General features: G+C 47.7%; 1 protein-coding gene across 1 annotated transcript in view; it reads right to left on the bottom strand.

The window, feature by feature from the left end:
* The window catches only part of ELP3 (elongator acetyltransferase complex subunit 3), an 805,914-nt gene extending 792,360 nt beyond the window's left edge, over positions 1-13,554 (bottom strand). The window contains exon 1 of the mRNA XM_086928018.1: positions 13,408-13,554. Within this exon, the coding sequence (XP_086784144.1) occupies positions 13,408-13,426 (19 nt within the window). The 5' untranslated portion in view covers positions 13,427-13,554. The remainder of the gene's footprint in view (positions 1-13,407) is intronic.
* Positions 13,555-23,640: the final 10,086 nt, after the last annotated feature.

Raw genomic sequence — 23,640 nt, 5'->3', positions numbered from 1 at the left:
TTAGAACCTCAATTCCCTGTTGATTCGTCTGTCTAATTGCTGTTTGTTCTTTGTGTTATATTGGGTCGCTCATGTGGGAATCCTTTTTTCTCTTCTTTCAGCTTTCCTGTCCTCTCATCCCGTTCTTTCTTTCTGCTGTGTTTTTCTCCCTTCTTTCCTTCTTTCTTTTTTTTTCTTCTACCTCCTCCCTTGTCCCCATCCTCAATTTAGAGAGTGATGCGTTTTGCTTTTGATTACTGACAGCCTATATTGGTTCATATTCTCAACTTCGCATTGATTGTCTTTTTTAACTTTATTTACATCTATTTTACCTACGTCTTGAGTGATGCATATGCTTATATGTTTTACTTATGTCAGTTGGTATCACCTCTATTGTACTTGGTTTTTATTACTTGGATCATTATCTCTCTCAATAAAATCTTCTTGAAATCAAAAAAAAAAAAAAAGACTCCTCCTCTGAGAAAAGATCTCAAATGTATGGGGTTAGTTTAAAGGGACACTGCCACTGGGAACATAAGTTACTTGAAGCTAGTAAAAGGAAAAAAAATAGATCACACTCCGTGCCGTAACCAAACTCTATGGGGGTCCCCTACAAGGAACAGTGAGGGTGCCACCCTTTTTAGGTCTCGCGCCTGCGATGCATATGGCGAAGCCATATGCCATCGCGCAGGCGCGATACTATTGTTGCTGGGTCTGCTTCCCAGGAGACAGGAGATGTCACGCGCACGCTCTGGAAAGCGATCGGCGCCGGCCGCGCGCGCGCGTTTCCCAATCTCCTGTCTCTCTGGGAAGCACACAAGCAAGCCCAGTAAGCCCCTTCCCTGCTTCAGAGCCTTCAGTTTCTTCCATACCTTGTTGTTAATGAATCCGCCTCTCCTGACTCCACCCTCGCTCCTCTGACACACCTTGACCCCAATTAAGTGGTTTCCAGGGTTATTTTGCTCCAATTCCAGCACTGACGTTGAAAGAACATACGCTGTGTCCCATTTACGGCATGCTAACTGTCTGGAAATCCACATTCCGGAACTGTACACAGCACGGATCATTCGGGAATTCAAGCAGAGAATATCAACCAAGATAAATCTTTCAGTGGAAACACAGGAAGCCAAACATATCAAAATGCAGTTGGAAAGGGGCCTGGAGGGAGCTGCTTTACAACACGCTGGCTAGAAGGCACGCGCCTCATGTTAATTTGAAGGTCACGCATAGGTGTCTGAGCGCAGCTGGGCATTATGCAAGATGCATATCGAGAGGAATTGTCTCCGCTTCTGCCTGGAATGAAATCCCTGATGATGTGGGAATAAGCGCCTGTACCTCGAAAGGGTTTAGACATCTCGTCGCCTGAAACTCTCCGAATGCCGCGCCGTGCGGCCACTGCTCGAATTCTAATAAGACTCGACAAAAGAGGACAGCTTCATGCAGTATTTTTTATTTCTTGAACTTGTTTGTTTTGCTGTAGCCCGACTCAACGGTATATGAGCCTATACATGAGCACCAGTTGCATCACACCAGGACAAATTCATTTTTGTGGTACTCACGGGGAGATTAAATAATTTGCCCAGGATCATAGCATGTTGAGCCACGCTGAGATTCAATCCTAATTCCCCAATCCAAAATTGGCAGCCCGAGCATAAGGGCCACCTCCCTTCCCCCTTAGTCTCTGCTATTGTCTACTGTTTTCTTCTGTAACATTGTGCTCCTGAGCCCCATTACCTTGGCTGCTTCGCAACTCCTAAACTGAGCATCCGGCTGTCCGAGAAACTGCCCCTCATGAGCGGTATCCCTGCACCCCAGCCTTCCTGCGCCCCCACGTATGCATTATTTTACTATTATTCACCCCTCGCCCCCAAAATTGTACCCGGAGCTCCCTACGCCCCACGTGCTGTCCGAGCGCATTTAAACTTCACTGGACTCGTCCCTTCTACCTGCACCTCAAAGCTCTCGGGTCGTGGCATGTGTGTGGCCTGAACCTGCACACTTTCAAACGCCACTGGAGGGCACTTGAATCCCCGCGGTGCTATCTCTGGTATTTGGGAGCCCCGCCCCCTACATTGCACTGATACCACCAACCCTACCGCACGTTAAAGCAACCCGATCATGCTCCTCCCCCTCGCCCCCCCAACCACCCCTACTGATCCGGTGACTATTACATAAAGGTAATTAAGAGAACTGCATGCTTTGTTTGTCCGCTTGACTCCATTGGTTGCCCCTGAACCACACCTCCGGTGTATGAAATCGCATTGTTGTATCTTTTAGACTACTCAGCAGGCCCTCTCGATTATTCTGACGGAATTGCCCCCTAGAGTGCATCTTTTGCTTATGTTAAATGAGGATTAAGATGAAGAATGTGATTTTGTGGATAGCATATACCTCCCTTGAAGAACTGTTTTTCCAGATCCGTGAGGAGTTCCTCTCCTCAGTCTAAAATATACAATCCTATATCATTTATCTGGAGCCACCGTCCCATTCAGAGCCATATGTTAAAAAGAAACCACAATACCCTATGTAATATATCAGAACAAATGTTTTTTTGATATCGCGGATGTCAATGTATCTATATATCCATATGTATATTTTGTATTTTCAGATATTCAGTCCCCTTCCCCGTGGTATATTGTCGCCCTGAGGAAGGTGTGGCCCGGTCGGGTCGATACACCGAAACGCGCGTCAGCGTGGTTCTTGAGGGAAACAGGATTGTTTATTCCATCTCCAATCCTCATTATCTTTGCTTTTGCCTAACACCCCTTTGTTTAATAAATTATATTCCATCTATATCAATTCATGCGATGGCGTTGATGTACTAGTGAGATTATTTTTGTTTGATGTGTGAAAGATTGGCTGTGTGTTTGTTTATGGAATATGTGGAAGTCTGAGTATGAGAGTTACACGGGTTGTGTGGGACAGTGTATGTGGTATTGAATATGTATGTTTTAACTTAATGTGGAATGATGAACCTGTATTTTTTTTTTGCAAAAATGATCCAGCACACAAATCAATATATTGAAAATCTGTACAATAGCAATCACTGTTCATGAGTCGAAAGATGGAAAATAGTAGGCTACATGTGTGAAGAATCAAATAAAGATTGAACTTCTTAAAAACATCCAAAGATTCTGCTACTGAATGATTTTCCATCTTTCGAATCATGAACAGTGACTACTATTGTACAGATTTTCAATATATTGATTTGTGTGCTGGATCATTTTTGCAACAAAAAAAAGGTTCAGCATTCCACATTAAATTGTATGTTAGAACAAACTTTTTGTTCTGGGAGGTCTAGGGAAAAGAATCTCCGATCCGTGGCACCATAAACAAGCATTGGCAAAGCCAATAGGTTTCTCCTATGTGAAACCGTTTGCCTTTAGCAATGTTTTTCTTTTTTACATACTGCGTAGCAGTTGAATTTTTGTGAAACATGACTTCATGTAAAAAAAAGTTCTATGATGCGCACACATTTGACTGAGTCATAGTGCTTTTGTTTCTACTATAAGCCATGTTGCACAGCAGCTCAAGTGCTGTGTAATATTTAAAACAATTGACAGAGGCAATAAATTATGTGAAGACGAAACCTGCTGGCTTTGCCATTGCTTGTTTAAAAAGCCTGTGCTACCCACTTTCCACCCGTAGCACGTAAGCTACTGCACACTTCCCCACAGTCATGATGGAGAAATCCCCCACTATAAATCCACTTGCATTGGGCAGAATCCCTTTTATGAATTCCTGGAAGGCATTTTCGACTGTAAACATATGTTTATGGTCAGAAATGCCTTTGTGTGTAACACTGTACTATTTCTTAGACTTGGAGAGTTTTTATTGCTAGAAAATAAACACAGGTAACAATCATCTCTAGCTGTGGCTTCTGAATATTTATTAACATATGTATTTGTTGCATGCACATTGCCTATACATGGCTCGAATTTTCTCAGAATCATTGAAACTAAAAAGTGAGTGCTTCCTTCTTTATGTTGTAGTGAAATTTCTCATAAAAATAACATCAACTATTACGTGTAAAGAAAATAAGTCAAGTTACTTTTTTAATAAACTCTACTCTTCAGCAAAAACGTCAATTGCCAGATGGAATTATGTTATGAATGGATAATTTTTCAGCAAGTCCTCGAACAGATCAGAGACTAAACGTGTGACTCATTGGCATTTTAAAAAAGAAATACCCAGGGCAAAATTGTTTTTTCTCCTCAATAACCCACTGGGGCAAGGGAGTGGAATGCCAAAGTGACAGTGGTTTATTGCTTCTCTGAAATATTTATGGAACATGTGTCGCTCCTAATATAGGTGTGGCCTAGAGACTGCTGTACGCTGTTTCAATGGCTTCATGTAATCAAACAAAATCATAATAATATATGCATGCATAATTACATAAAGTCTTTTGGTGAGCACTCTTTACCCACTGGCCTGTTCAACAGTCATTTAAATGTTGTTTTCACCCAACACAGCAGGCAGTATTGGACCGTCGGTCAGAATACTTCAGCATACTGGTTATCTTGTCCTGGGCTTCTCAGCATTTTCCTGATCACGTGTGCATCACACCTCCACACACCCTCACCCTCACTCACCCTCTCACCCTCACACACCCTCTCACCCTCACACACCCTCTCACCCTCACACACCCTCTCACCCTCACACCCCCTCACCCTCACACCCCCTCACCCTCACACCCCCACACCCTCACACCCCCACACGCCCACACCCCCTCACCCTCACACACCCCCTCACCCTCACACACCCCCTCACCCTCACACACCCTCACACACCATAACCCTCACACACCCTCACCCACCCTCACACACCATCACCCCCATCACCCTCACCTCGTTACCCTCAACCTCCCTCACCCTCACACCCCTCATCCTCACACCCCCTCAAGCTCCCCCTCACAACCCCACACCCTCCCCCTCACACACCCTCACACCCCCTCACCTCCCCTCACCCTCACACCCCTCACCTTCACACCCCTCACCCTCTCTCCCCCTCATCCTCACATCCCCTCACCCTCACACCCCCTCACCCTCACACCCCTTCACCCTCATACCCCCTCACCATCACACAACCTCACACCCTCTCACCCGCACACCCCCACACCCTCACTCTCAAACACCCTCACAACCCTCACTCACCTTCACACATGCTCACTAACCCTCACCCACCTTAGCCCTCTCACCTTTACACACCCTCACTCACCCTCACCCTAACACACTCTCATCCCCCTCACCCCCACACCCCCTCACACCCTCACTCACCCTCACCCTCCTACCCCCTCACACCCCCTCACCCTCCCACCCTCACACCCTCACACCCCTCACCCTCACACACCCTCACTCACACACCCTCATCCTCACACCCCTATTGCCGTTATAAATTACAATAACTTTTATTTAACCCCTTAAGCGCGCCGAGAATTCCGCCCCAGTGCGGACGTTCGATTGCGCTAACGGGAATGGAACGTTTAGCGGACGTGCGCAGCACTAGCGAGGTAGTGCACGCGACGACCGCTGAACGTTCCCCGCACTTAAGGGGTTAAGTATTAATTATTGAAAAAGAAAAACTATTGGCATTGTAATGACAAAGCTATTAATTTTGCTATTTTCAAAAACAAAACATAAATAGACAATGTCATTTACAATACCAATAGCTCAAACTTTCCTAATGCGAGACCTATTGCATTGCAAATGCTTGTTATTGACAGCTGTCACCCACCCTTTGGAAGTACTTCACTGTTTTGGCCTATTGATATAATAATAGTCAAAGAGAACCCCTACAACCATGTAAGTTCAGCATGCTCTGCAATCAGACCTTCTGATTTACTGATTGACTGTAATTGTCCCTTACCTCACAGATACATTCAGTTAGCAGCCTCGATTTCCCAACTCATTTAGAGACCAAGGTAGCATTATATTTCAGACTGCATTGCAGCCGCAGGCTCCATGAGTGGGAAAACCCTTAGTGTTGACCTGACAATGAAGAGAATGGCATTACCCCTGGCACCTAATATGTTGAGGTCCACTATTACAAACATGGCCAGACAAAAATACAAAATTATCCCAAACAAATCGAGAGAAAACTCCCAGTGCTTTATGAACATTTGGAACGGTCTGGGGGGGGAAATGCTGCCACTTGTTCAATGTGTTTTATTTCACTAGTTGTGCAAGCCTTCCTAATATATAATACTGGTACATCTTTACCAGTAGGTGTACAAGTCTTCAACACATTAAAGAAGTACACCACAGGCTGCAGCAATACTGTCTCCGAAAACAATTACAGAATAGGGTGTGGCTGTGCAAGCCTCATATCTAAACAGGTAAAGCTGGAAATGGGCTCTTTCGTAAGCCCTATAACAAAGCACACTGCCAAAGCAAGGCACAACTGAGGTAGCCATAGACAAAGGAAGACTGGTGTTGGGTGGCCGCTTTCCTACCCCTTGCTCACTGTAAGCTCTTTTTGGCACCAAGTAGAGTCTCTGTTCTTCATCATCACACATTTGTGGTAAATAAAATTACCGGACTATTTTTCTAGGCATAAAATAAACAATAAGGATAGCTCAATCAAATGAGAGGCAGAGTCCGTGGTATCTGAGTCATACGGGCTTTAATGGAATGCCTCGAGGCAGGGGACATCGGGTTCCATCACCACTAAGGTTCAGGAAGGGACAATCTCATAGTTTATTAACATCACACATTATATATAGTAAAACAGTATAATTGCATTGAATACAGTAGGCGTGACAAGTGAAAAGAAGAAGATAAGAACATATGGGCGTAAAAGAAGGCGTGTAATAGGCGTACACGGAGGTGTGTGCTAGAGAACGTCACAAGAAGTGTCATAAGTGGGTGGATGTATAGGAGAATTCTTGCAGGGTCCGCAGAAACCTCTATTCTATATGCGCGCGCAGCTGGCATGACGTGTAAAGGACGTGTAACTGGGGAGAGCTGGGGGACTTGACTTTAGCTCTAGTAGAGGAGTCTCGATGTCTGGGATGTCAGAACGACCTATACCTATAACCTATCTGATATCTCATGTTTGGAGGATGTGTTGTCTGGAGTGAAAGGTCTCTCGGGCAGGGGCCATACATCACTGAATGCTAGGGAGTGCATACGTGTCTTGGTACAATGCGCGGGGGCCATGGGCCTACCATGGTAACGGGTGCTGTAAATCACTTGCATGGAGACAGGAAGGCAGGGCCCTTTACTCTGCAGCCGGGAATATGTTTACCTATTTCACTAGACTGGAATGTGTTTTCGAGGAGGCTGAGCCGATAACTTTTAGGCAAAATACTGTCTTGGCAGGCAGGCAGACCAAGCCAGGCCGAGCCGGGCACCACTTCACTGGGCAGGAAGTAAGGCAGAGGTCAGGGATGCAAACCTGAACGGCAGCTTTCAGAGACAGAAGAAACTTCGGAGCCTCAATTCAGGGCCTAGCTCGGCAGAGCCAGAAAAACATGGCTTCGCGTTAAAAGTGCACCATGTAAAGACGTTGGCATGGCATGTTTAAAGACTGAATTATCGAGTCATTCATGGTGGGTCTGGTAGATGACATGTTAACGTTGGACGCAAATGCATTTGCGTCTTCATTTTCGGCCATGGAGGGTAAATGCACGGAGGTCATGCATATACATGGGACGTTGGGGTACATGATAGGGGACATACCTGGTCATATAAAATTCGATTTACCTCACATTAAACATCCATCTGTTCTCCAAAGCAGCTCCAATCGTGTCTGGATGATTGTTTTCTTCCCCTGCCTACCAGAGTGATTATTTCTGGTCCCATATGCGGAATGAGCCCCAAAACAACTGATCAATTCAGTGCTCCTTCTTCAACCTTCTGATAACCAGTTCTATAATTGCGCAATACTCTGTAATGCTTAATCTCTGTAGGACGGTATACATGCCAACACTCAGTGACCAAAAAGTAGAATTTATTCAGGCTTCAAAATTACAAATACGCATAATAAAAGCACTGACAATCACAGTATATGACCTTTGCCCTAATGATGTTGCCACAGGAAGGAGCGTCTGAGCTTTCAGGAAGGAGCGCCCCACCTAAAATTCCAGCATAGGCGAACAACAAATGCATTGAGAAGCACACAGGCTGTTCATGAACATGCATACCTCCACATGGATAAGCAAATCCAGGGGCTCACATGCAAATTAATCTTCTCAGGCCCTCACAAGCAGGTAGGTCAATGTGCCTCAGGTCTGACCTGCAGCCTTGGAAGCATTATCAGATGCTCCATGTCAGTAGGGACAACCTATTTCAGTTATGTGCATTTATTGACATAGCTTTTAGATGGGTTAGGCCAGTTGACGTAGATCAGAGGTACAGAAGCTTGCATGTTGATAAGCTGTGAAATAAAAAGTCAGTGATTGCAATACATGGGCCCAATTGGCACCAAACTTGCTATTGCAATGATTCAACCTTCACAAGAAGCTCAACCAATACACCTCATTCCTGACCTGCAGCACCGCTGCTCTTCCAGAATTCAGACCATAAGCAACACTGGCAATGCTCCTCAATCCTGACCTACATTTTCAAAAACAAGTGCCCATACAAGCACAACTAACAATGTATGTCAACCCAACTTGCAGTTCCATTAATCCTACTGTTCCAAAATCAGGGCCCTTACAAGCAGCTCTACCAAAGCAACACAATCCTAGCCTGCCACAGCAACTAGTGTCCTTATGAGTAGGACTGCCAATGCCCCTAGCACTGAATTGCCACATTGTTGCCCTGCTATCCCAGAATCAGGGGCCAGATGCAGGAAGCTATTTAGCGGTTGCAAAGCCTATGATTCCCTAAATCCCAAGATTAGCATTTTTTTAATGTAGTAAACACATTTTGTGATTCGGTAAATGCTTACCGAGTCGCTCAGGGAGTTGAAAAATGCATGCAAGGCGCATGTTTAAGACATGCCTTCCAAACTTCCAACCACAAATTGGATCGCAAACCTTTAATAGATTACAGACTCCTCAAAGGAGGATGCAACCCATTCACATAGGCAAATATATACTGTTTGGGCGTGGCCCAAGGGATCACTAAATATTCTTCAACTTTTTTTTTTTTTTAAGTATTTTTTTTTTCTTAAAAAGGTGTTCCTTTGGTGAAAATGGGCTACTTTTACAAAAATATATTTTAAATACAATCGCCATCATTGTGTCTACTGACCCCTGCAGGCCTCTATCCATGTGATGGCATACAATCGGAGTGAGTTGCACTTTGAAAACTTCTTAATGGATAGTAAGGAGGTAGGTCGAATTGCAACCCACTCTGAATGGTGAGTCAACAAGTCAACCTCATGGTTCTTAGTCCAGTTCACAAAACCAGAATCAATCCACCAAATGTTGGTGCACAATTTGCAATTACTTTTGTACATAATTTTTAGTACATCTGGCCCAAACACATTTTGGAATTAGTTCAGTGATTGTCCAAGGAATTACTTATGTACAAGGCAGAGAGTTATGAAGTTCACTCCTGCTTTTTGTGGAACCATATGGAGGGATTTCATGGCTGGAGTAAGTTTTGCTTTACCTTATGCTGCAATGTCTTTCTTAGCATCAATCCTAAATATGAAAATAATCAGCATTGTTAGCAAGTGTTATTTTGCCCGTGTTGGTAACCTAGGCCCTGGTTTATATTTCGCAGATGGGTTACTCTGCTACAACGCTAACGGATAACCCGTCGGCCAAATGTAAATCCCATAGGATGTAATGGGACTTATATTTCGGCGGACGGGATATCTGTCACCGTCGTAACAGGGTAACCCGTTCGCCAAGATCCAAATCAGGCCCTTAATATTTACAATTTAGGAAAATGGTCTAGCTGTATGATGTTAATTGGTGGTTGCAAAGCCTGTGATTTCCTAAATTAAAGGGTTTTGGACTGCTAAATGTTACTGAAGCACAAAACTAGTTTTTAAAGGCATAACAAATCGCTATTTGAAATGGGTTTTTTAAGACGTCCCTTCTACTTAGCAATTTGAAATGGTATGTGTAACATTTCTGTAACTGATATTTGGTTGAGAAACAATCAGATTTTAACAACTGCCAACATGGGATGATAAGCCGTTTCCCCTTTGCGAATGTAAAAAAAACAAGTTTCTTGAGCAGGCAGTGGTTCGGGGAACTACTGTCTACTATCAAACAAACATTTAAAACGTTTTTTTTTTAATTTAAGCTAATCCCCATTTCTTTCAAGGAAAACGTGCTTCATTTAGAAAAATATATATCTGAAAAAACAACTACAGAAACAGTGGTCTGTTTACCCTCAATATGATGTAAATCAACCACCAATTAGAGAGCGATTGCAGTGAGTTACAACTTGTGATCTATCTCATGAATACTGATGTGGTAGGTTGAATTGTGCCCCCTCCCCCCGGCAATTCGACCTATTAGTGCATATACTAGTTCGCAAAATTCCACATTAGTCACAAAAGTACTGGTTGCAATTTGGGATCAGTATTTCATACATCTAGCCCCAGGTTCCTGACAAGCCTCATTACTAAGTGGCAGTGCTGTCCACCTGCTTCTTCTCGAATAAGGCACGTACAAGCTGCTCTGTCAATGTACATAAACAATGCTCTGTAGTCCCTTTTGCTACCATGTCAGTCTACGACCATTACAAGCAACTCTCCCAATGTGGCTCAATCCAGCTCAGGTAACGATGGGTTTGCAGCTGCACTTGATTGTGTCCGGTAAGTTGGAGGCTGTAAATCTGCAGCCTCTGATAAAGTATCATCATACCATCTTACTCAAAGTACCAGCACACCAAACCTGGACTAACCTTCTTTGCACAATCCACACTGTTTTACTTTCACAACTATTCTTCTTATCATACCTTAATTTACCTGAATTTAAAAGCACATAAAAATGATGGTTTGTCGTACATGCTGGTTTTGTGGTTCTAGGGTTCTTTAAATCCTGATCTGAAAAACCTAGCTTCACTACAGTCCTCTTGCTTCCCCAAGACCAAATACACCCCTCCCACCTTTTAAAAAGCAAAGGATTCCAAAAGTTAACATTAATATCAAAGCAAGCACAAAGCAGTATACGTATTATTTATTGCCTTCTCCACCTCTCACACAAAGGCTCTGCCTGAAAGACAAAGTATTTGTTACTTTATTTCTCTTCAGGACTGGATCAGTAAGGCACCATCGGAGACAGCCTGCTTCAAAATGGAAAACATGCACAATGGAGACACGGTTGCAGGCAGCCAAAATGAGGGCTTGCGTTACGCCCCTGCTGACACTGTAAAATCCATCAAATAAGTATTCAACAACACATACATCTAAGCACATCTTTCGATGCCTGCGATGGTAAATAGCGTTTTTATGTGGGGGATAAATTCCTGACATTTAGGTGTTGTACCCCATCACTATGATTGTTTCTTCCTGTCCCACTGTAAATGTATTGCGATTTATATAGCGCACGTATCACCCGAAGGCATCAAGGCGCTTGCCTTGGGAACCCGTCCTGGTATTCCCCTGTGAGATAACCCCAGCAGGGTATCCACAAGGTGAACGCCAGGCATCCCGCCGCGAGGGGCCGTAGTGGAGATTAAGCAAGCTATTGCCCAGAGTCGCAGAGTGTGAACCCGTGAGTCAAGTAGGCACCGGAACGAGAATTATCAAGTCCGTGGAATTTTTGAGCCCAAGAACCGCCGAGGCGGGGAATTGAACCCTGGTCCAGGACCGATCTCAGCTTCCGGGTCTGCCGCCTCTAACCCCTGAGCCACACTTCTGAGCCACACAGCCTTCACGTTCCAGTGTGTGAATCAGTCTCCGCTCTAGTAGCAGTATCTCCTAGTCCCAGTGTCCATTACTCCATGCCCAAAGGGCAGGTTTATCTGATCCATTGGGCACCTTTCATTGTCTGGCTTAATATCAGTATAGTCATATGGCTTCATGTCCCAGGATACATGTCTCAGTCCCACTGCCCTTGGCTGATTTCCCACTGTCCACATCCCCCATTCTCTATGTCCATATGACTGTCAGAGCCGATGTCCACATCCCCCATTCACTTTGTCCATATGACTGTCAGAGCCAATGGCTATGCCTCCCTGTCACAATATCCGTCTCCATATCCCTGTAATTCTAATCTAGTGTATGTGTCTCGCTGTTCAGGTGTATTTATCCCCCTGCTGTAGTGTCGGTGCCTACCTGTCCCAGTGTAAAGATCTTCTTCCTTGACTCTCTGACCTAGGATCTGTGACTCCTAGTTCACGTGACTCTAAAGCCCCGCCAGCATCTGTATCTCCATGCCCCAAAGTAGAGTAGTTACTATGTCTCCCTCAAGCATTAGTGTCATTACAAGGCTACGATAAGCTCCAATGTAGACATGTTGGGGTGGATGGGTGGCAAACATTCAGTCCAGCTCCCGCAGCACATCAGGGAACAAAGAGGGAGGTCACTGGGGGAGGGGGGAGCCCACTTTTAAAGGGTTCTACTCTGCCCCCTCCTCTCTGTGGCATAACTCATGACCACTTACGGTCATGACACACTTCTTTGGTCCTCCACCCTCCACGGTGGAGCAACTTTTGACGCCCACCTGCAAATGGCAGATGGGCTCTTGGCCAATCTGATGCCCATGTCAATGTGGTCTATCGTGAAGTGGGCAGGGTGTTAGGACCCTGTGGACGATCCTGACCTGAAACACTAATGGATATCGCATCCTGGCACGTACGGGGGACAGGAAGTGAGGGGAAACACACATAAAGGACAAGCTGCTGATAGGGATAGTGGCCAGCTCTTCCCAGTGTAGGCCACTTGCATGAATTAGAGAAACAAGACTAAAGGACTGCCTCTCACACCAGGGTGCTGGTTACTGATTTGTGACAGCATCAACTGCCCCAGCGTCCGTGTCTGCTTGTTCTAATGGTTGTGTGTCAGTGGATGTCGGTGCAAAGCCCGAGTCAGTGATAATAGTGCGTGCATGTAAGGTGCATGGTTCCATGCTATTAGCGACATCGTGGTTTCATCCCTGGAGTTTCCTTTTACAATGTTTTGTTTTCAAGTCAGTTAGTTCACTGGGTAAATTAATTAAAACTCCAACTCTGACGATTCATTAGTTCTTATAGAAAAGAACCGTGGTGGATGGATTTCCACTGCAGGTACACATCGGTGAAGACATACGTGTGTGTACTGGTTTCAGTGGCATGCATCAGAATGTATGTAAGGCATCCTCCGCAGAGCTGCAACACCTGATAAGTGCTGTAGCCGAGCAAGTAATCATCTGGTTGTAAGATGTAGGTCGCCAGGGACGCAAGAGAAGTGTTGTCAGTGTGCGTAGATAGGCATGACAAGGAAATAAGGCAAGTTAGCGCAGTGTGTGCAATGTATCTAGGTGGAAGTTATGGGAACCGTTGTGAAACACGAGAGGAGTGTAAGCTGGGCAGAACTCACCTGTCTTTTTCTGCTTCATGGCTGGCAATCCCTGGCGGCACTGACAGGTGGCAGCGACACAAAAGTCAGGAGTAGTTAAGTCTCGTGTTACAGGACAGCGGCGTGTTTACTCCTTGAAGCCGGAACACATGGCCCCTTTCGGCCACCGTCACTTGGGAGGTTTCGCCTCAGCTTAAGTGGCGGCCATCTTGAAAGGGGGAATGAACCAGCGACCCGCCCGCGCCTCCGAATTTTAATCCCAAAACATTTTTGCTACGAACTGACGAAGCAAAATTACAGTCGTCATGTGAAGTTACGTTTACGAACGATACTACTGCTGCAATTATACGTTTAAACACCACATTTAGTAGTTCACAAAGAAAATCTGACATATAAATGTAAATCTATTTTAAAGATTTTTGATTCCAAAGTTATCTAAAGAAAACTGCCCGTTTGATTTTTTTGCCTGCTGCAAACTGTGAAATTGACCATTATACTGTACATCTTGGATTTACACTGTCCACACAGGCATCGACATGCCTGTCTTCTTTCTATGTCGCTTGCGAAGCCCAAGATCCGGGAGTCCAGAAGCATCCGTCTCATGGGAAATACAACATACCGGGTGTATATTGAAAGAGTAATGATGGGGGCGTGGCTTGGACAGTGATGAGGACAGGTGCCTGAGTCCATTACCTCCACCACCCCGAGAGAAAATAACGGCGACAAAGCAACCAGCACGGCATAAACCCCTGAACGAACGGGAGGATCCGGTGTGGTAAGATACAGAGCACAGGTCGATGGATACGGAGCTCACGGGGAAGCAGCAGAAAGAGGGGAAAATTTAAAGAAGCCGACGCAGAAGGGAAGCGAAGAAAAGAGCCCAAGATGGCAGCACACGGATGTGTCATAGCGTAGCGAACGGCCTCGGGACACTGAAACTAAGAGTAAGGAGAGGGGGAGCGGACAACGCACAGAGCGAGAACTAACATTGATCACACCCACGGCACAGGCAGTGGGGGCACAGAAGAGCAACAAGGGGGGGGGGCGAAGAATCGAAAGCGAAACCTGAGCGGCCATCTTGTGCCTCGCTCCACCCCCTCCGCATCGCACCGAACACAGCCAGTAACAAGATCAACAACAACGGGAGACAAACGCGCCCACGGTCAGTGAAGCAGAGCCAGGGGGGCACAGAAGAGTGGCAGGGGAGGCGCAGAACAGAAGGTGACGGAAAGTGAAACCAGGATCAAACAGAATCACACAACGGGAGCGGCCATCTTGCGCTGACACAAGCGCCGGTCCAACCCCGAGCCTCGCTACACCCCCACCCCCCTCTCTGTGCCGAACAACGAACAACAAAGGGAGGCGGAAAAAGGCGAAATCAAGCTAGCGAAACGCCACCCACGCTGACATAAAGTGCCAGAATAGCTCCGAGGCCCCGCTCCACCCCCCAGCGATACACGGAACGGCCACGAGGCTCCCAAGCGCAGACACAAGTGCACAACGAGTGAGTACAAAGAAGACACGCAGAAGTAGAAGTCGTGTCTAAGGGCGCGACCATCTTGAACAGGACTAATCCGGGAAGGGCAAAGCCAAACAAAACTTAAACCGGAAGTAACACAGGGCAGCCATCTTCGACAAGGGTGAGAAAACAAACTATGCAACTCGGCCAACAAACCTGCCCACACTAACAGAAGAGGCAAGGTGACAACATGTGCACAAAAAAAAAAGAGGCCACCGTTGAGGCGCAAGCCACGAAGACCAAGCAAGTCTGTCCACACAAGCCAACACAACGACTGCCGAACAACCAGAAGAGAGGCCCAACAGAACACCGCACATAAAAGCACAAGGAATATCGAGAAACCCGACAAAGGGGCAGGGGCAAGAAAAGCAGAGTAACGCCCGACCTCCACAACATCTGGGCAGAGAGGCCCACCGCAGCCCTGACACACCCTCACCTACAAACGGAACTGGCGGGAGCTAAGACTAGGACAAGGACAATCAGAGAGGCCTGCGGATTCCGACTAGAAGGACTGGGCTCAAAACAGCAAAGGGTCGACAGGCTCCACACATATCTAGCCAGAAGAGGGGTTGCAACGATGGCAGGACACAACGGCAAACCCACCAACGAGATCAAAAAGGTGAGGAAGGATCCACTAGAATCCCCATCAAAACTGAAAACCGATCAAAAGAACGAAACCACTTTGGACACGCTCCTCAAAAAAATAAACGAAGGAAATGAGCTGGCTAAGGCAACAAAAAAGACAATAGACAATATCCTGATGGAATTAGCGGCCATAAGAGCTGACCAAAGCAAGACAAACTGCAGTGATTTAGAGGATAACAGCGGACAAACGCGCAAAGAGCTGAGACACGTGGCAAAGACCTTCGACCACCTCCAAAAACTGATCGCAGAACAAGACGATAGAAACAGGAGGGGAAACATACGCCTTCTAGGCGTCCCAGAAGGAGAGGAAGAACAAACCGGGTCCTGTGCAGCCCTACTAGAAACCCTACTGCCGCAACTAACAGGAATACATTTCGACAGGCAATTTGAAATCGACAAGGCATACAGAGTACCGGCCACCAAACCCCAGCATGGCCGAGGACCGCGTCCCATCATATGCAAACCGCTCCGTAGCTACCAGACAGAAGCAATTTTTGCAACCGCAAGGAAGAACCAGAACTTGATATGGAACGGTAACAAAATCATAATCACACAGGATTTCTGCAAGCAAACAGTGGAAATCAGGAAAGGCTTCTTGGCCCTAAGAGACAGAATGAGAAGAGACGGCATAACTTTCAGCTTTGCAGGACCATCAAGAATGAAAATCACCGACAGAAGAGGAACCCTGATGTTCAAAGACCCCGGCGAGCTGAAGAGATATCTACAAGACCCCACCCCAGAAGACATGGAAGCCCAAAGTCCAGATACGGGGAAAAGACGAGCCCCGCCGAAAAACGGTGAAGAAGAAGGAGCCGGAATATGAACACTCTCGCCAGGAACACTAGTGAATGTCCGACTGACGCTACCTCGTGGTCTAGCACCACCTTTTGAGCCAGATCAACTTCTGACTTACACATCTACCTCAAGACTGATCAGCTGCACTTCTTTCGGCAGATCATCTTCATGCAAAACTGCCAACATTCCTACCTCAAGACTGATCAACTGACCTACCTCAAGATCCTGCCTCATCTCAAAGACAGAGCCAAGGGAGAAGCTGAACCTCCACCTCAAGGGCTCCCAAGGCCGTCCAGGGGAGCCAGGAACCAACCAACAAGAAGTTTCAGCAGAAACAAGATGAGCAAAGGTATATCCTTTTGACTTTGCTAAGTACACATCATAGACGCTCACATTACATGAGCAGACGGGGGGGGCGAACTTTCGATATATAAAAGCTATGCCAGAGACTACTCTCGGGGGGGTGGGGGGGTGGTCCTTACTGTCGCACGCCTACAGTACGAAGCACGGGGGAGGGGAGGGGGTTGGGGGAGGGGAGCCCTTCAGGTACAGTGGCATGCGACTATTGGTTTTCTGTGTTTTTCTTCTTTCTCCTTTCCTCTTTCCTATCTCTCCCTTTCTGTCCTTGAACTCTATCCGTCCCGGAGACAGAGCCAATAGACCTACGACCTTGTTGAAGCATGGGGGTCAGAGACCTAGAGCACACACACCAGCGGGAAGGCTGCGACCTAGAGCACACACACCAGCGGGAAGGCTGCAAGGGGGGCGCAAACACAATCAACTGATGGAGAACACCACACCAACAGGCGACAGACACGCAATCTCATGACCACACCAACACCTAGTCAGTTAAGCTCGGATATCAAAGTAGTGTCCCTAAATGTCAAAGGCCTTAACCACCCAGTCAAGCGCAGGAAGACGCTAGACTACCTAGCAAAACTCAAGGCCGATGTGTACGTCCTCCAGGAGACTAAACTCTCAGAGTAGGATGCGCAGCGCCTCAGAGCAAACTGGATAAGTGGCACCTTCTGCTCCCCGGCCAAACAAAAAAAAAAGAGGAGTCATCACGCTGACACACAAAAAGAGCAACCTAACCCTACAGGAGTGCCACACAGATGAGGATGGTAGACTGCTGATAACTAGCCTGAAAAGAGGGGACGAGACCATACACATAGCCAACGTCTATGGTCCCAATTCAGAGAACAAGGAATTCTGGAATAGCGTAGAAAGCAGACTAGACAAACTCCCCCATGACGACCTGGTACTATCGGCCGGGGGCATGAATGAGGTGCTAGACCAGGCCACTGACAGACACCCGGCTAGGCAGAGCCATAGAGCCCAAGAGCAGAGTACCCTGACAAACATATGCACAAAGCTCCACCTCAGAGACCCCTGGAGACTCCAGCACCCGGATGCAAGAGAATACACATTCTACTCACATCCCCACTACTCATACAGCAGAATAGACTACATATTTATGTCAGCCTTGCACACACACCTCATCGACCACACAGAGATAGCACCTATAACAATTTCGGACCACGCACACATCAGTCTCTCCCTCAGCGGCAGACACAATGTGCAACCTAGCCGCAGATGGAGACTAAACAATGATATTCTGCAGAACCCCACGCACGTCGCAGAGATCGAAGTGGACAAGGGCATCCTGTGGGATGCACTCAAAGCCACACTAAAGCATCAAGGCCAAGATGAATAAAGAAAGAAATTAAAAAAATAAAAGACCTCGAGAATGCAATTGGAGACCTGGAGAGAGGCCACTGTGCTAATCTGGCAGACGCCAACACGTTGACTGCTCTAACAAAAAAGAAATACGAACTCAACAGAATCTTGAGCGAAAGGGCAGGCACATGGATAAATAAATATAAAGCTATCAATCTATGTACGGCCAACAAGGCAGGGCGGGCGCAAGCGTCATACCTAAAAGCAAAGCAAAGGCAACACTCTATAGCCCCAATAACCGACACTGCAAAAAAACCTCACACAGCTAACAAAGAAATACTGGAAACATTCAAGGATTTCTACGGTGACCTATACAAGGCAGACAAAACCTACTAGAGGACGGAGGGGCTGACCTACTAAGCAAACTAAACCTACCCACTTTAACGGAACACCAAAGAACATCCCTGGAGAAAGACATAACGGGGGCGGAAATTGAAAGAGCGGTTGAGTCACTTAAAGTGAACAAAGCCCCAGGACCAGACGGGTACACGTCAAGCTTCTACAAGCTCTACTTACAACTACTGAAGCCCACATTGGTAGAGGTGTTCACGCATTGTGTGCGCAAAGGCAGAATGACAGAAACTATGGCGGAAGCCAACATCATAGTAATAGCTAAAGAGGGGAAAGATCCGCAATACCCCCAAAACTACAGACCAATTTCGCTGATCAATGTGGACTGCAAAATGTATGCAAAAATACTAGCAAACAGACTGAATAGCTATCTTCCCCACCTGATACACAACTCACAAGTAGGCTACATCAAGAACAGGCTATCCCAAGATAACACAAGACTTCTCTGCCACCTTATCAACCGCACATCCACCAGTGCAAACCCAGCGGTCATGATAGAATTAGACGCTGAAAAGGCCTTTGATAGGGTGTCCTGGCCATACTTGGAACTATGCATGCAGAAGTTTGGGCTGGGAGCAAACTATAGGGGTATGGTTATGGCCCTATACAACAAACCTAAAGCTAGAGTAGTAGTCAACGGCGGAACATGAGAGCAGCTAACATTGGAGAGGGGGACGAGACAGGGATGCCCGCTCTCACCGGCCCTGTTCCTACTAGCAATAGAGCCACTCCTCAGCATGATCAGGAACAACGCTGAGATTGCAGGAGTAGACATAAACGGCAAGTCGGTGAAACTGGCAGCATATGCTGATGACATTTTGATCATAACCAAGAACCCCACCGAATCGATAGCAGCACTAATGGACACCATTGAGGCATACGCAAAAGTCTCGGGATACCGACTTAACAGAGAGAAGTCGGAATGCAAACCCATGAACGTCCACACTACAAGTGCGGTCCTGGGCGAATCGGGGCTGGCCTGGCAAAAGAAGCTCCTTAAATACCTCAGACTCCATTTCGGCAAGGATCTAAGGGATACCCTAGACCACAATGAGACAATCACCCTAAAAAAGATAAAGGAAAAGCTGAACGCCTGGTCACCAAAATATATTAGCTGGTGGGGAAGGGTGGAGTCTATCAAGATGATGATAACACCCTCAATCAACTACTTGTTAGGAATGCTACCACTAACACTCACAACAGACTTCCACAAACAGCTAGACACCATGATCAATACATTTATATGGAAAGAGAAAAAACCCAGGATAAGCCTGCACAAACTTAGGTTGAGCAAAAACTTAGGAGGACTAAACATCACCAACCTCAAAACCTTCCAAACTGCGTGCTTAGCCAAACAGGGGGCCCACTGGCTGGCCCCTTATAAGGAGTACACACCAGTGTGGCTGGAGCTGGAGAGAGCTATGCTAGGAGGCCTAGACCCCATAGCTATGCTCACGGCAAACAAACACCCAGAGACCAACAACACGATCCTCAAAAACACTAAAGCAGCCCTCCTTAAGGTAGATAAAAAGATGGAACAGAGCATCAGAAGCACCAAATGGGAGTCCATATGGTACAACCCCAAAGTCCAATATAAAGGGAAGTTCCTAGCTAACGCCACCTGGTACGGGAAGTGTATATCCACTCCCCAACAACTAGAAAAGAACAACACACCACTAACTTTTGACGCCCTGAAAGACCTTCATAGCCTAACCGCAGTCGATTTCTATGGGTTTCTCAAAATAAAAGCTGCCATCACGAAAGCCAACCTGAACAAAAGAACACCCTCCATCATACAATACATGAGCAACCTAAACAAGGTGGGCCACCACACCTCCCATTTATACAAATTGCTAAGTCCAACAACGTCAAAACTCAACACTAAGACAATGGGGTTCTGGGAAGAGCTTCTAGGCAGACAACTGAATGAGAGAGAAAAAGGCCGCCTGTGGATAACCGCCTCCCAGAACAAAATCTCCCCCAAGTGGCACAGACAAAATACTGGCTGCTACACAGGGCTTACTGGACTCCCGCCCGCCTTGCGGAGGTAGGGGTCAGAGAGAGCGACACCTGCTGGAACGGAAAAAAAGAGAGAGGAGATCTTGCACACCTAATCTTTCACTGCACCCGAGTCAGTACCTTTTGGGCCAAAATCAAAGACTTCATCACAAGGATAGTGGGGCGGGACATACAGCCAGGATTTGTAGGACTAGCAACGGCTTTCATGGCCTCAGATCTAGAATCCAAAGAGGACGGCGACCTGACAGACCTCCTCCTCACGGCAACAGTCAAAACAATACTAGCAAACTGGAAAAACACAGGGAAGGCAACGTTCAAGGGCTGGGTCAACTGGATTACCTTTCTAAGGGGGGCGGACAACATAGCGGCAACTCATGCTCCCAACCACACAGCGAGGGGTGAAATGTGGGCATCACTAGACAAACACCTGGGCACGTACGAACCCCCTTGAAAAAGGCTCAATACAGGTCACCAACCCACCACTGGCCACCAGTGCTCAACACTGCACAACCACACGATAACCCATCTCTATCTCCATTTCCTTTCCTTTCCCCCTCTTTTCTTCATCTCTCACTCACCTTTTTGAACGAGGGTGCAACAAGATTCAACAACGAGCCTATACTATCGATTATGTGATATATGCTCCGCCATGAAGCCCGCCAAGCCTGTTGTAACCCTAAGGGCGTCCGCGAGGCACTGCCAACGCTATTACTGTATTATGTATGTTTGAAAAAACTTGCTAATAAAACACGTTGAAATAAAAAAAAAAGTAATGATAGGCGATGCTGCAATGGCCCCACAACCATCTTGTCAATTAATTTAAAATACATATCTAAAATGACTTGATTACCACCTTGTTCTGTTGTTGCTCCATGCTAGTCTTGCTTTTATAATAAACAGCATGGACTTGTAAATTTACATTTAGCCCTGAACATGTTGAATACAAATTCCGACGACGTGCAAAGTGCTAGTACCAGTAACGGCATAGCTGCCAAGTTTAAAATTTATACTAAAGGGGTGACCCTGTGTCCCTCAGAACATGGGTAAGTAAATAAATAGGGTGACCAACCGACCGTAAATTTCACGGACAGTCCATAATTTCGTCTGTCTGTCCGTTGTCCGTGAAGGATTCTTTAACGGACGCCATTTGTCCGTAATTTTAACAGGGCACCGGTCGCACCACCCTAAAGCCCGCACAGCTTGCCCCCACCTCCCTTCTTGACTCCGATGCTGTTGAGGTCGGCGTAACAGTCTCAATGCTGTACCAAAGCTCAGACACCCAGCAGCATCGGAGAGGCCCAGCAGGATGGCAACCTTCATACTTCAGCCCTTGATGAGCTGTTAAGCGGGGCTTGAAGGTGACTGAGAGGGAGGGGATGCAGCTTCAGGAGCAGGGGCATCTATTCAGATGCAAACAGCCCTGAATGCATCATGTCTCTGCAATTTGTGTGAGACAAAAATGGTCAGACCTGCCAATGCTTGTTTCTTTTTGTTCACTGATCTGAGCTGTACAGATGTACACAAAAAACAGGAATTACAGAGAAACATCAAAGTCAAACTTTTCACTCTGCAGCTCAGCCTGGGCTCAGAGTTCGTAGCTCTCCGATCTCATCTGTGCACAAGCACAGCGCCTCTTCTCAGGTTACTAGCAGGGGGGTCAGCGCCTCTTCTCAGGGTACTAGCAGGGGGGTCAGCGCCTCTTCTCAGGGTACTAGCATGGGGTCAGCGCCTCTTCTCAGGGTACTAGCAGGGGGGTCAGCGCCTCCCTCCGGGTACTAGCAGGAGGTCAGCGCCTCTTCTCAGGGCACCAGCGGGGGGGGGGGGGGGGAGGGGTCAGCGCCTCTTCTCAGGGCACCAGCCGGGGTCAGCGCCTCTTCTCAGGGCACCAGCAGAGGGGGGTCAGCGCCTCTTCTCAGGGCACCAGAGGGGGTTCAGTGCCTCTTCTCAGGGCACCAGAGGGGGTTCAGTGCCTCTTCTCAGGGCACCAGCGGGAGGTCAGCGCCTCTTCTTAGGGCACCAGCGGGGGTCAGCACCTCTGCTCAGGGCACCAGAGGGGGGTTCAGTGCCTCTTCTCAGGGCACCAGAGGGGGGTCAGCGCCTCTTCTCAGGGCACCAGCGGGAGGTCAGCGCCTCTTCTCAGGGCACCAGCGGGGGGGTCAGCGCCTCTTCTCAGGGCACCAGCGGGAGGGGTCAGCGCCTCTTCTCAGGGTACCAGCCGGGGTCAGCGCCTCTTCTCAGGGCACCAGAGGGGGTTTAGTGCCTCTTCTCAGGGCACCAGCCGGGGTCAGCGCCTCTTCTCAGGGCACCAGCGGTAGTTCAGCACCTCTTCTCAGGGCACCAGAGGGGGGTTCAGCGCCTCTTCTCAGGACACCAGAGGGGGTTTAGCGCCTATTCTCAGGACACCAGAGGGGGTTCAGTGCCTCTTCTCAGGGCACCAGCGGGAGGTCAGCGCCTCTTCTCAGGGCACCAGCAGGGGTCAGCGCCTCTTCTTAGGGCACCAGAGGGGGGTTCAGTGCCTCTTTTCAGGGCATTAGAGGGGGTTCAGTGCCTCTTCTCAGGGCACCAGAAGGGGGTAGGGGGGTCAGCGCCTCTTCTCAGGGCACCAGCGGAGGGAGGTCAGCGCCTCTTCTCAGGGCACCAGCGGGGGGTCAGTGCCTCTTCCTAGGGCACCAGGGGGGATAGGGGGGTTAGCGCCTCATCTCAGGGAACAAGCCGGGGTCAGCACCTCTTCTCAGGGCACCAGCGGGAGGGGGTCAGCGCCTCTTCTCAGGGCACCAGCGGTGGTTTAGCACCTCTTCTCAGGGCACCAGCGGGAGGAGGGCCGGACTGGCCGTAGCGGCGCACGGGGCAATCCCCCGGTGCGCCGCACGGGTAGGGGCCGGTTTTGGGCCCCTGAGGACCGTTTTTGTTACAGGGCCGTTTTTGCAGCATAGCTGCAAAATCGGCCCTGTAACAAAATTGGTCGTAAACCGGCCCTGACAAAGAGCTCAGTGGCACCCCCAACAGGGGCGGCCGAGCACTTTGCCAACGCCCGTTTTGGTTCCCAGTCCGGTCCTGGTCAGCGCCTCTTCTCAGGGCACCAGAGGGGGTTCTGTGCCTTTTCTCAGGGCACCAGCCGGGGTAAGCGCCTCTTCTCAGGGCACCAGCGGTGGTTCAGCACCTCTTCTGCGGGCACCAGAGGGGGT

This window comes from Lissotriton vulgaris, chromosome 6, assembly GCF_964263255.1.
Source record: "Lissotriton vulgaris chromosome 6, aLisVul1.2, whole genome shotgun sequence".
Taxonomy (NCBI): Eukaryota; Metazoa; Chordata; class Amphibia; order Caudata; family Salamandridae; genus Lissotriton; species Lissotriton vulgaris.
The sequence above is the reverse complement of the archived record's forward strand: the minus strand, read 5'-3'. Positions and strand labels throughout refer to the sequence as shown.